Source organism: Mustela nigripes, chromosome 13, assembly GCF_022355385.1.
Source record: "Mustela nigripes isolate SB6536 chromosome 13, MUSNIG.SB6536, whole genome shotgun sequence".
NCBI classification, from domain to species: domain Eukaryota; kingdom Metazoa; phylum Chordata; class Mammalia; order Carnivora; family Mustelidae; genus Mustela; species Mustela nigripes.
In genome coordinates this window covers 29,771,439-29,785,642 of record NC_081569.1, presented here as the reverse complement: position 1 = coordinate 29,785,642, position 14,204 = coordinate 29,771,439, and the positions used below count along the sequence as shown (strand labels likewise).

Below are 14,204 nucleotides of genomic sequence, written 5' to 3'. Positions count from 1 at the left end.
ACACTGTGCCAAGGGGAACGAGAGCTCAGGCAGATGGAGCAGCAGCTTGGGGGTTGGTGCCCTCTCTTCAAGATGAAAGCTGAGCCCTGTTCGTGTTGGTGTTGTTGTTTAGTATTGTTATTTAACTGCTCTTGTATTTATGCCTTCAGGACAGAGAAGAGGGCCCTGCCTTCTGGCAAGGCTCTGAGGCCTGCAGTCTGGCTCTGGAGTCATTACAGCATCAGTGGCAAAGACTGCCTGAAGAGATGAGGCCAGGGGAGGGAGGCAGAATCTTCTAGAAGCATGTGGGAAGGCAAGCTGCCCTACCTGCTCCCAGTAAAAGTAGCCCTGGCTAATCCCCAGCCTGGGGTCATGTCAGAAGCACACGCCTCTTCTGGCCATAGCAGCCACACAGCAGCCACCCTGGACACTGGGTGGCAGCCTTGCTCCAACCTGGGGCATGTCGTGAGGCTGCCACACTCCAAGTACCAAAGGGTCTGGGGCTAGCATGGGAAACTTCTCCCAAAACAGAGTCTGGGCATCACACAACATCCTATGACTACAAATTTTCCACCCAAGGCTCAGAAGCAGGGCCGAGCCACACACCAAGACCCATACGCCCTGCTTGCCCCCCTGCCTCCACCAGCTCAAGTCAGCCAGACAGGCCACGCAAAGAACAAGGCAGAAGGTCAACGATCAGATGTATTGGGGAGAGGAGAGATGAGGCACCTTCAGGGTGTCTCCCGGGGGCAGCCACCTTGGCAGTTTGCTGGGGGGTGAGAAGGAACAGGAGTTCATGGGGCTCCGCCGGCAAAGATGAGCTCCAGGGCCGCCTGGATGTCACCACCCGTGGCCTGCAGGGCTCGCAGGCTCAGCTCGTCGTCCTGGATGCCCATGTCACGTAGCTGCTGCAGCTGAGGCTGCCACTGGCTCTGAAGAAAGAAAGGAGCAGGCAGAAGCTGTTAGCTGTGCTCCTCTGCAGACTCGCTCCGGTCTGCCCTCGCGGCGGGAGTCGGGAGAAGAACGTGGGTTCCCACGGCTTTCAGCAGAAGGGCAGGAGGGTTCAGAGAACGAACGAGCAATTTTTCCCAATTAAAAAAAGGGAAAATGCCACCGTAAAGATCAAGAGAAGGCGCAGATTACTCATAGTCTAAATTTCGAAAAATTAAACAACTTTCTTTCTCCTGCTCTATGTATAGATCAACAGACATGTACACATGGAATGGCGGGGGGAGGGCATACATTTTTAAATTAGTTTTATTTCTGAGCACAACACAGGGTGAAAAGTCTCACTCTATCCATTCCCATTCCCACCCCAGAGAACCTATTTTACTTTGAGAAAATACAAATATGTATTCTTAAATCCTTTTCTGAGACCCTTGTTCTACATTCAGCAACCCCTCCCACTTTTTTCCAACAAAGTTAATGCATCCCAGTGATCTCTCTATGCCACTAAGACCCTTTCATTTATTTTTAATTTTTTTTCTTAAGATTTTTATTTGAGAGAGCATGTGAATGTGCACACAGGATGGGGGGAAAGGGCAGGCAGAGGGAGAAGCAGATTCCTGGCTGAGCCAGGAGCCCAACTCGGGGCTTGATCCCAGGATCTTGGAACCATGACCTGAGCTGAAGGCAGATGCTTACCCAACAGAGCCACTCAGGTGCCCCTAAATAAAGATTTTTTTAATTGTACAATATTCCAAATCATGGACGTCCTGAAATGTATCATAACCAAGCTACTTCTAGTCTTCTGCCATCACAAACAATGCTACAGTGACTGCCTCTGTACAACTGTCACTTTCTACACACATTACCTCCATCTCCAGGATAAATTCCAAGAAATGGGGCTGTAAGGAATCACACAGCTTTAAGGCTAACAGTATTTCCTTTCCACAAAGAGTCTGCTATTGCCCTTTGCCCCTTTTTCTATGGAGTTCTTAATCCCAAATTACTAGAATTCTCCATACCAGGGAAGTTTTGCCCTTTGCCTGATACATGTTAAAGGTTTTTTTCCCAGTTTGTTCGGCTTCAGTCTTTGCTTGTTTTTTGTTTGTTGGTTTGGTTTGCAATGCAGAAATCTTCACTTTTACAAACTCAAGATCTTTTACTCTTCATGTAATGGCTTCTGGATTTTGACTCTCAGCTACAAAAGGTCTTTCTACTATAAAGGTTTAAAGAAATTAACCCAAATTTTCTTTTAGTACTTTCAAAGCTTAATAATATCTCTACCTCATAAAGGAGGAAGTGCACGACTTAGGGGAAGACAATGTGCTCACCCGTGGGAAAGAGAAGGTAGTGGGGATGACACGCAAATTCAGAGGCGTGGAGAGCTTTTCAAAAACCACACAAACCAACTTGGCCTCATTTATGGGCCAGGTGGAGCCAGTGAAAGCTCCTGAGCTGGACAGCAGAGTGAAGAGGCATCTAGCTGGGGAAGATGAAGGAACGGAAAGGACAAGCTGTCCACGGGCCTGCTCCTGTTCCCCCTCACTGTCCAGTTTAGAGTTTAGAGAAACTCTGAAACTGTCCAGTTTTAGAGCTTAGTCCAGGTTTAGAGAAAACCACAGGACCTGGAAACCTGTCTTTCCCACTGGATGGCTTCATGAACCTGGAGAAGTTCCAGAAATGACACTCACCCCCAGATTCAAGTGAGGAGCAAAGGAAAGAGAAAGCAACAGACAGCTCACACATGCAGATGCGCAAGCAAACAATGGTACCTAGGACCTTCCACTTAGCTGCTAGGGTGACCTGCCCAGGAAGCAAAGCAGCAATAGTATCCTTCCTTGCTGAAAACCTTCCATGGCTCCCTGGTGATCGTAGAATCCAGCCTGGTCTCCTTACCCAGGAACTCCAGGCCTTCGTGCTCAGGCTCCTGCTCCCTTTTCACTGGCTCCATCTCAGGATCTTCTCCACAAGGACATTGCCCTCTGGCCCGCAGGCTTGGATATGCCACGTGTACCTCCACAAGTGGCTGCCTCTGCCTGGATACTGTCCTCCCACCTAAATACCTCCTTCCCCACCCGGCTAACCTCTAACCAACTCACTGACAATCACATCTCCTTGTTCCCCTCCATGGCAGGGATGATAATGGTTTGTCTCTGCCCCAGGAGCTGGACCCAGGTCTGAAATATATGTACTCAACATTCAGTCAGTGCTCATGGAATGAATGAATGGCCCCTTGACTCAAACTGCCCTAAGTATCCAAGCCACACAGTCATGGAGGCAGACCACAATCACAGGGTCTGGGAGCGGAAGCCATAGGGACAACTACCCTTGCTGGGAACACCCTCTCCTGTCACAGCACCATGCCCCAGCTGTTTCTGGAGTGAAGAAATCCCTCTGGAGAGCAGAAAGAAGCTGACTACCCAAAGTAGCTAAGAAGCTGCCAGTAACCAGGACACCAGGAGTAGGGAAAACTGACCTGAAGGCTGGGTTGCCCCGAGGCCTGAAGGGCATGCTGTAGGGCTTGGCTGAAGAGATCGTTGGTGATGGGAGTCCCTGACTGGACCCCAGAAGACATTGGCGAGGTCCCCGAGGAATGGCCCTAGAGACAAAGCAGCGGTCAGTGCCACCCTCAGAGCCACCTGAGTCTTCCAGCACATTACCAGCTGCTGTCCCAGCACCCTACTGTGAGGCCCTCGGGGACCCAACTACTGCCTCCCAAAAGAGACCTGCATGAGACGACCACAGAGGGGTACCTAAAAGCTCCAGGAAAGATTCCATCCTCTTTTGCTCCAGGGAAATGGAATCAAGCCCCTGACCTAGCCTAGGGCCCCAGCACTAGGAGAGATGCCCTTGGCAGCTACAGTGACCATTACCAGGAACGCTTAGGCCACATGGCTGAGCCCTGTCAGGGATGAAGAAGGGCACATTATGTGAGCTATGAAGAGAGGAATTCTGGACTGTACTGAACCCTGGAGGCTAAGCCTTAAAGCCTAGGGGTGAAGGGGAGGTCGACAGAGCTGTCCTGAGAACCCCACCATGGCTCTAGGCACACTTCAGCTCAAACCAGGTGGAGTACCGAGGCCAATACCGCTGGGGCGCCTCTCTCCTGGGGGCCAGCCTCCCTCTTCAGGCCCTCCCTTCATACCTGGGTGCCAGGAGTCGGTGTGTGAGAGCTGCTCTCCGGAGTGCTGGCCAGGGCTAGGGCAGTGGCCAGCTCACTCTGGGTGATGGGCCGGGGGCCGGCAGCTCCACTGTACCCCAAGGAGGCTGGGCGTGAGCTGGGTGTGCTGCTAGAGGGCGTGGACCTGGAGCTCTGGAGAAGGGAGGCAACCAGGAGAGTGGCAGTGTAGCACTGTGACAGTCCCACATGGGCCCCGCCCCTGCTACAGGACCTGCCTGAACGGCTGCCAGGCTCAGAAGGGAAGAGTATGCCACAGATTGGCCACCGAAGGGGTTAAGACCACCTCCCAGCTTGGGTGTGCCAAGTCCCAGGGAGAGGCACGTCTCGGGCACCCTCTCAAGTGGCAAGCAGCCAGGCCACTTACTGGGTGAAAGTCGTCCTCGTCATCAGAGAGCCCTTCGAACAGGAAGCCACCTGGAGGAGGGAGAACAGATTTGGGGAGGAAGAACAGAAAGGCACAGGCGTAGCTCCAGAATCAGATACTCTCCAAATTCACATTTTCGTCTCTCCCCTTGGAAAATTACAGGACAGATGCACTCCCTGACTCAAACCGAGAGTTCCCAAGGAACGCCCTCTGCCAGGGCTATACATAGCTGCTGAGTAAAGCAAATCCCTGGGCTATTGCGGGCTCCCCAGGGGGCCGGCGTTACGCCGCCCTGGGGCCTACCGGGCATGTCCCGATATGAGCTGGAGGGTGCGCTCCGTGAAGAGGAGTCGGCTCCCGGCAGCGGGGTGCTGCCAGCCACCGAGTGCAGGACCAGGACGATGGCATTGACCAGGGCTGGGTGAGCAGGCACCAACCTGGGACAGAGGCAGAAAGAAACAGAGGGTGACTGGGAAGGACCGAGTACCCTCAGCATGACAGAAGTTCTGGGTGCCCTCCAGACAATCGCACTGCCTATACCCGCCTTTCAATTCCTCAGCACCTCCCAACGGCTGCCTTTGTCCTCCTACTGCTCTGTCCCCAGCAACAGCAGTAGGCTCTGTGCTCTGAGGGTCCCCTGCCGATGCTCCACCTGCCCTCCAGCAAGGCATGATGGGACATGCGCAGCCTAGGAGGCTCAGAGGCCCTTCTCCAGTCTCAACTCCACAGAGACTTTCTTCCAGGAAATCTCTGGGAGGTCCCCTCTCTTCCTTCATGTGCAGAATAAGGGATAGGACCTTTACTGTATCCCTTCCAAATTACTCTAGAATTTTAGTGATCAGTGCACCTGCTTATTTCCCCATCCTAAAGTATTTCCAAGGCTCTCCAATATCTACAGAGAGAGCGGAACTGAACCAGGCCCGCAAAGCCATCGCCCTCAGAACCCTGCTTGTCTCCACATCTCCATGTGTCCCTGCCCTTGGACTTTGTCGGTCTACTGGTAGCCCCCTGCTCTTTCTCACCTCCTGACATACTTCACAGGTGGACTCAGGGATAGCCAGGATCAGGCTCCAAGAGCAGAACCCAGGGCGACAATGAGGTTTCTGGGCCAACCATCTGGGGAGGGATAGGGGACCCTTTAACAAGATGGGTATACTTACGTATCAAGCATGCTGGGATCAGCGAAGACAGAGAAGAGGTCCTTGTCCTGGAGAACACCTGAAGGAGAATAGGCCTCACCTCAGAGACTGGGAATCCAGCCAGATCCAGGAGGGCAAAGAGGCTGTAGGCCTCAGAACAATCGGCTCAACAGGGACACAGGATCACAAAGCAGCTTCCACGAAAAGGTGGGGGAACAAAGCTCCAAGAAGCACAAGTCAAGTGTTCTCCATCTTGTGCCCCTCTCGTTGCCTCCACTTAGGTCACATGCCTCAGACTAACAAGCCAGCCTCTCCTCCCCATATGTCTGGGTTCTTCCCTAAGCCACCAATGTGTCCAGGAAGTCTTTCCTGCAGGGGGCTAACTGCTGCCCCCCATTTGGCATCCTCATGTCTCATTTCTTTTTTTTTTTTTTAGATTTATTTATTTATTTGACAGAGATCACAAGTAGGCAGAGAGACAGGTGGTGGGGGGTGGGGACAAGAAGTAGGCTCCCTGCTGAGCAGAGAGCCCGACGTGGGGCTTGATCCCAGAATCCTGGGATCATGACCTGAGCCGAAAGCAGCAGCCCAACCCACTGAGCCACCCAGGCGCCCTCATGTCTCATTTCTGATGTTAGGTAGGCCATGACTTCTCAGTGGCACTGACCACTTTTGGAAGACTAGGGACAGGGGGCGCGTCTTGGTCTCTCTTTTCTCCCCAACAAGACCAGCGATTCTGGATAAGATGGGAATTGCCTTCCCCTGGTTTCTCCTTCTCCAACAGCTCCTATTTCTTCTGGCACTTACCAAGAGCAATAGGGTCACTGCTGAGGCCCGGCGTGGCCACAATGATCTGATCCAGAGACTCCTTATTGCCAAGCATCTTGAAGACCTGCAGGAGAAACGGGGAGGCTGGGCACTCTACTGGCCCAATCCACTCAGCAAACACCCACACGCTGCTGAAGGGCTTCCTCCCTCTACAAGCTCATGCCCACACACCACCTCAGTGGAACAGTAGCCCCAGGAAACTGACAAACCTCTTTTTGCTCTAACATTGTGGCTTACTGGAGGGTAAACAATTTAAAAAAAAAAAAGGCAAGATCAAAGTAAACCTTCAATTTCTATTCCTTTCCCTCATCTGAGGTTCTAATGTTTCCAAAATAAAAGCTCTCTTTGTAAAGCCTGTAGCAAACATTCCTCTAGGTCCCAAAAGCCCTTTTCAACCTCTATAAAATTATCATTTTGTATGCATACATATGGGGAAGTTTGCAGCTCTATTAATTTGGTTTATCCATTCCCCTACAGAGACACATTAGCGTATCTGCCCAGTGAGGAAATCCAGGTAAGGCACGGTGGGCAGGCGACTCAGCAGCAAGTCCCAGAACGAGTTCCCGCAGAAACAGCATGTGGATCCACTGGTTGAAACTACATTCATTCCATGAAGCTGCTATCAGGAGAGGCGGGATCATTATCATTAGAGGGAATCAACAATACCTAGCTGAGAGAGCCCCTTTGGGGGATGAGAGGGCTCTACTGAGACCCACAGGCATGACAAAAACTCCCTAGGAACTCTCGGTAGCCATGGCGATGGGCTGCCAACTCCCACTCTACACCCCTCACCCACTATCCCGGGAAGAGGCTCCCAGCACAAGCTCGCACTCACCGCCTCCCTGTAGGATGAGCTGCTGTGCAGGGCGGTATGCAGCACCCGGAACTCCCTCAGGGCAGCCACTTTGTCCACAGGTTCTGGGATGAGACACTCAGTTACCCACAACCCAGCCTGGCCCTGTGATAGAGGCACAGCAGCATTTTGGCGCTTTCCCCAGCACCCCACCAAGTGGACGAGGGCCCCCATGCAGAAACACCACTGGAGCCCCAGAGGTGAAAACCACACTCTCTTTTAAGCATCTCTGGCACATAAAATGAAGAGCTTCCAATTTCCGGCAAAGGTGACTCTTGCCACACAGAAAAGAGAGCTCTGATCGGTTTCCCGCTGTGGGAATTCTAGACTTCTGACATTTGCAAGGGGGAAGGTATGATCAACTCAGCAGACTTTTTATACAGTGGTTTAAAATAAGTACCGAAAGCCATCTGAACAATATGGAGCGATGCTGACACAGTATGGTAAGGGAGAGAAATAGAACACAAAGTTGTACATATGTTTTCTAGTAAAACTGCGTAAAATGTGTCCATGTACACGTGGTCCCAGGCTAGAAGGGTACAAAGGGAAGAACAGGACTTAGGTAGGGTGGCACAATCAAAGCTGATTGTTTCCTCTTTGGTATCTTCTTCCAGGCTTCTGTAATATTATTCTGGATTTGAAAAAGTATATATAAGAAGGACCGAGGAAACACACTGTGCTCCTAGGGTTCTTGATAACCTTGTATTACACACCCCATAGCAAGTGGCTCACTGAGACTCAAAGCTCCCTTCTGATCTTTGGATACTATGATTCAGTCCCATACATGGGAAAGTTTAGCAGTTGTCTTAGTTTTCCTTGGTTTACTTTACTATTGAGGACATCAGCCCATTTCATAGGGGAAGAAATCTGGATATAAGGAGAGGGAGAAGGTAGGAAGTCCACACTGGATCACACTTTGAAGTGTGGTTCTCCTCACCCAAGACAGCTACTTGTGATCTTACACACTGTGTACTGCCCAACTCCAGGGCCATCGGTCCCAAAGCAAGGGGAATAGCACCCGGGGTCTGGGGCAGCAATCATGTCCTTCCCTCTACTTCTAATCAGAGGTACCTTTCAACAAAGATTCATCTTAAGTGAATTACCCAATTTATTCATTCAACAAACATGAAGTAAGCCATTTACTCCAGGCCTGGTTTGGGGAAAGGCAGAGGAAGGCACGAAAATAAGACTCCCTACCACAGCAAGGAGCTCTTGGGACAGGAGAAGCAGCAAGACTAGATCAAAGCCACAAACACACAAGGACAAAGTAACAGGCTGAATGCTCCACAGAGATGCAGGTCCCAGTTAGGGCATGCGGAGCAGGAAGCAGACAGCCGTCACGGAGAGGGCGGGCTAGGACACAGAGCCGTCTCCCAGGGGAGACCATCTGAGAGGGTGCTCAAGGCCAAGCAGATGTTTACTGGGGGAGAAAGTCCTAAGCTTAAGTGAGAACATGTGCAAAGCCACAGAAGCCTAGAACAATGAAGGGCTTTGACAGAGCAGCAAGTTGGTTTTTTTTTTTTTTTTTTTTAGATTTTATCTATTTATCTGACAGGCAGAGATCACAAGCAGGCAGAGAGGCAGGAAGAGAGAGAGGAGGAAGCAGGCTTCCTGCTGAGCAGAGAGCCCGATGCGGGGCTCGATCCCAGGACCCCATGATCATGACCTGAGCCAAAGGCAGTGGCTTTAACCCACTGAGCCACCCAGGTACCCCAGCAAGTTGGTTTTTGTGGCTGGAGCTCAGGGTACACGTCGTCACTGCTGGAACAGCAGGCTGAGTGAGATCCTGAGGAGACTGGTAACCTGCCACAGAGAACCATCAAAGAGATCCAGGTGGGAAGGAAGGGACTGAAAGGTTCTCCTCCTACAGGCGCTAATTGAGTGGGAGATCAAGAAATGTGCTTCCTTTTTTAAGAGCACTCAAGGATAAAATATCCAAAATGCCATCGTGATAGGATTCTTTTCGGATATGAGTTTATTTTCACTCACAATAAAACGTGATTTTGTTTCAAAAATAAATCTCTAGGCCAAAGGGAGGAGGAAATGGACTCTTAATAGATTAAGCCTGCCATCAGCAAAGAGTTATGGTTGTCTCCAAAACATTCCGGAGCTAATCTCAGTCTCACTCTTTGGAAGTAGGAGACAGCCAGCCCGATGGAAAGAACGTGGGTTCTGGAGCCAGGAAAACCTGATTCACATCCCAGCTCTTGCACTCACTTTCTAAGTAGATGACCTTGAATGAATACCTTTTCTTTTAAAGATTTTATTTATTTGAGAGAGAGCGAGAGAGAACGCACGAGCAGGGGGAGGGGCAGAGGGAGAAGCAGGCTCCCCGCTGAACAGGGAGTCGACACGGGACTTGATCCCAGAACCCTGAGATCATGACCTGAGCTGAAAGCAGATGGTTAACCAACTGAGCCACCCTGGCGACCCAATAAATGCCTTTTCTAATGCTCCTTTTCCTCATCTATAAAACGCTAACGCTGTCATCTGGCTGGCAGGCCTAATGATGAAATGCGGTATCAAAGAGAAACAATCTAGCTAGAAGGAGCAACATATGTTACTTTCCTTCTGGCAGTGCCCTCCAGCCAGAAGACCAGAGGGGCACACCTGGGGTAGACCATGTTGGGGTTACAGCTCTGTACAGAGAGGAGGGTGCACACCATGGGAAGTGTGGACACCTCAATCAGATGACATCAGAGAAAACTGATAGGATTTGGGCTTTGGCTGTGATGTGGGGGGACATTTAAAGAAGTATGGTTTTGTTCTGGGTTGAAGGCTGTCAGGAAGTGGGGAGGACTTTATGACTGGGTATCTTAACAATTCATACTTACGGGCACCTGGGTGGCTCAGTGGGTTAAGCCTCTGCCTTCAGCTCAGGTCATGATCTCAGGGTCCTGGGACTGAGCCCCGCATCGGGCTCTCTGCTCAGCAGGGAGCCTGCTTCCCCCCCTCCCATCTCTGCCTACTTGTGATCTCTCTCTCTCTTTCTCTGTCAAAAAAAAAAAAAAAGTCCTAAAAAAAAAAAAAAAAAAAAAAATCCTTACCTAGAAGGAAGGAAAACTAGAACAAGGCCAAAGCTGTAACTGGTAAAAATGAAACAGTCAATCATGACAGCTGGACACAGGGGTATGTGGTCATTTTTGTGATGTGGACCATGTTCAGGGCTTTGTCTCTATTCAGAAATGAGAGGGATCTTATTGTTGCCTTGATCCATTACTTTCTCAGAGTAAGTGGCCTTATAGATGTTGGCGATCTGTTTCAAGGCCTAGCTGAGGGCCAGGCCAATCTCTGAATGTCAAAGACTGCCTTTCTCTTTCTCATTTCCCACAAGTGGACAAAAGAAGATCTTTTGGGGGCACCTGGTGGCTCAGTGGGTTGAGCCTCTGCCTTCAGCTCAGGTCATGATCCCAGGGTCCTGGGATCAAGCCCCACATCGGGCTCCATGCTCTCTCTCTGCCTCTCTCTTTGCCTACTTGTGATCTGTTTGTCAAATAAATAAATAAAATCCTTTAAAAAAAAGAAAGAAGAAGATCTTTTTGTCCTTTATGTTTAGAATTGAAAAGAGGAGAAATTTCAAGCTTATAATCAATCACAGCCATCATGAAAGTACAAAAATATGTCAAACTGCCAGTTTCACAAAGCTAATCTTTTCACACAGCTTAGTTTTATCCTTGGAAAAGCTTTTAAAACACAGATAGGAAAATTTAAATTATGAATTCTAAGCAGCGCCTTTTATTAATAAATCAAAAAGGCATTAAAGGTCTTGTAAGTTTACTCCAAGAGCTACTTTAATACTGTTATTCTCAAGCTTCAGGAAATTACACTACCAGGATAGCAGGAAGGATTGGGCTGAATAAATCACCACCTAGGGCCACTTGTGGGGAGATTTGCTAACAGAAGGACAAACTACATAATTACAGGAACACGAGGTGTTTCCAGCTTTTTTCTGATGAGAACAACAACAAAAACAAAAGATACAAGGTTCACTGAGAAATCCACTGTTAATCTAAAGGAGTTTAAAGAGACACACACTCCCCATTCCACTAGGAAATAGTGGGTAATGGACTTAAAAAGTAGAGCAACAAACCCCTTTCTGTTAGTGGTGTTGACAGCAAGTAGATCAAAACTGCCCTCTATTACCAAAGGGAGACTAATCCAGTAAGTAACAAAGATATCCTCCATCACCACCTCAGTAAATCGCCTCTTTATTCCACCCAGGCCATGCCTCAAGAACACACAGACCCTTTCTTTGGAGAGATTACGGAGGCTCTCCCCATCTACGGACCCCTACTCACCTGGTTTCTGATCAGGCTCGGGCCAGGACTTCCGCAGAACATGGACTGTGGAGCCAGGTTGAATGCCGTAGAAGTCAAGGGTCTGGTCATCTTTAAGCTTCCGGCCACAGTATATCAGATCTAAAAAGAGAATGGTCCACTTATGTTTTGCTCCTCAAAACAATGTAGATGGTTTCTGCTTCTAAGAAACTTATCTTGATTGGACAGACAGCTGGAGAATGATACTGGCTTTAAAAAGTACTCTTATGTATTACATACATTTTAATAAAAATCATTAGCAAGTACCAAGTCCTGGAGACTGCTCAATTTAAACGAATAGGAAAATAAAACAACAAAAAAAGGATGAACCAATTGGATCCCTCAGCTATAACAAATTATGTTTATAATCTAATTTAATTCCTTCTTCCTCCACCTTGAATACCCTTGTCATCCTACTTTCCTTTTTTATTACCTTCCCTCTAACTAACCAGGCAAACAAAAATCCTTCTAATCATCCCTCAAAATCCATCTGGAATACCATATACTGCGGGCCTCCCCCAACGATGCGTTCCTCCGTCTCTAGTCTACCCCAAATTCTTGCTCTTCCATGTCATAGTTAAGGAACTCTGTGATAAGGATGCTCAGTTTAACGTACAACTGAAATGACAACCGACAGTTTTATTGCACAGTTTGTGTTTCTATTCACCCAACAACATTCACTTCCCTGGACTGTTAACATGATGAGGCAACAAATCCCAAACTCTTAACTTACCCTTGCAATTCCAGAAGTATCTCCCCAGAAAGAGATCAGAGTAGCAGCCCATTCCCAGTCCACAGAAACTCACCAATCAGCTCAGGGTCTGGAACCGACTCCTGGAGTTTGCCAGCAATGAGCTGTTTCAGAAATGAAATACTGTAGCCCCCCAGAGAGTATTCACCCAGCTCAGACTCTGGCAACTGGAGAATAGACTTTGGGGCAAGTGGCTGGTCAGCCAGCTTCACCGCCAGGTGCCAATCTGAGAGAGACATCCTCTCTCTTTCGCGCTCTCTCTTTCTCCCTGTAAAGAAACAAAGGCTCACTGGTTAAAGGGCCTACACCATCCCCACCCCACCAAGGGGTTGAATGAAAACTAATTCAGTCTGACACTGCTGGAAAAACACAGGATGCAACATTGGGAGGCCAGAACTAGAATCGGAGTCCTCTCCTTACTCACCCTATGATCAACAGCACAGAACTCCAGCTCTCTGGGCCTCAGTTCCTTCATCGTTAAAGTGGACATAAAAACACCATCTCATTTAATAGGAATGTTGTGAGGTTCAAATGAGATCATCTTTATGCTCCTTATTTCCAGTTTTCTTCATCAAGTCTTCTTGAACTGCAATAGCTTTGTAACAAGCTCCCTGCCTCTTGTCTATCTCTCTATCAAATACCCATGCTGAAAGCCAACGAATCCCTTTCTTTTTTTCAACTCAGTAGAGTTAACATACAGTTGAGTATTCCTTTCAGGTGTCCATTTAGCTATTCCACAATTCTGTACATTACTCACTGCTCATCCTGATTAAGTATACTCTTAAGTCCCATCACCTATTTCACCCATCCCTCCACCCAACTCCCTTCTGGGAACCATCTATTTGTTCTCCACAGTTAATCATCACCTTAGAACACAGACCTTACCAAGTTATTCCTCTGCTTAGAACCCCACCAATGACTCCAAACCACTGCTATGAATAAGTCGAAACTCCACAGCCTGGCATGATAACATCTTTTCTGTTCCCTCTGCCGGTCTTCCTCTCCCCCACCCCCCAACAGGGCCCTGCCCTACCCTAACCTCCCCAGCACTCACACTGCATACAATTCCTTCTCCCTTAGGTCTCTTAGCAAACTCCTAACAAGATCAACTCAAATACAACCTCCTCGACCCCCTCTCCCTTTCCTCTGAGGTTCTCATGTTCACTCAAGGCAAAGGGTAACAAATATCTATTTAATTCTCAACCCTCCACCCCAACCCATTCTAGGAGGCCCTGGAAAGCAAAGACTAGAATTTTTGCCTTTATTGTCCCACTGCTTGGCAAATGTGCCCAGAAAATGCATCAGGAACTCCGAGGGTGGAAGAATCTCATAGGACCAGGCAAGCCCTCGTTATAATCATTCCAAAGAGCATAACCTGATTCCAAAGCGGCCTCTAGTAGGCAAGTTAAAAAAAAAAAAAAAAAAAAAAATGCCGTGTGGCTTTGAGGCTGCACAGCTGACCCCAAGGCATCCTCAAGGTACCGATCTACTTTAATACTGCTCAGGTTTATAAGAATAAATACGTCTTTTTATATACCATATCTCATTTAATCCTCTCAATTGTTTCTTGAGGCAGGCATTATCATCCAGATAATACAGACGAGGGAACTGAAACTCGGAAAGGTGAAGTTGCTGGCCCAAGGTTATAGACAGCTAGTAGTGGGGCAGGGACACTATCTTTAGGTGACGACCCCACCGCTCCCACGGGACCAGCTAACTAGTAGACACACGCCTAGCCCGCGCGGCCCAACACCCGGCGCCCTCACCCGTCCCGCGGAAGGAATCCGGCCGCAGAGCCGCCGGTGTAAACACACTCCGGTCCACTCGCCGGAAGCCGGAAGCCCTGCG

At 49.0% G+C, this 14,204-nt stretch overlaps 1 protein-coding gene across 1 annotated transcript; it reads right to left on the bottom strand.

Annotated features, from left to right (window-relative positions):
- Positions 1-668: 668 nt before the first annotated feature.
- On the bottom strand, positions 669-14,204 carry UBL7 (ubiquitin like 7). The gene is made up of 11 exons (XM_059371841.1): positions 14,123-14,204; positions 12,412-12,624; positions 11,588-11,707; positions 7,272-7,354; positions 6,416-6,500; positions 5,630-5,687; positions 4,773-4,906; positions 4,470-4,519; positions 4,070-4,237; positions 3,401-3,523; positions 669-911 (listed from the first exon to the last, which is right to left on the bottom strand). The coding sequence occupies exons 2-11, from the start codon at positions 12,593-12,595 to the stop codon at positions 774-776; spliced, it is 1,143 nt and encodes a 380-aa protein (XP_059227824.1). The 5' UTR covers positions 12,596-12,624; positions 14,123-14,204; the 3' UTR covers positions 669-773.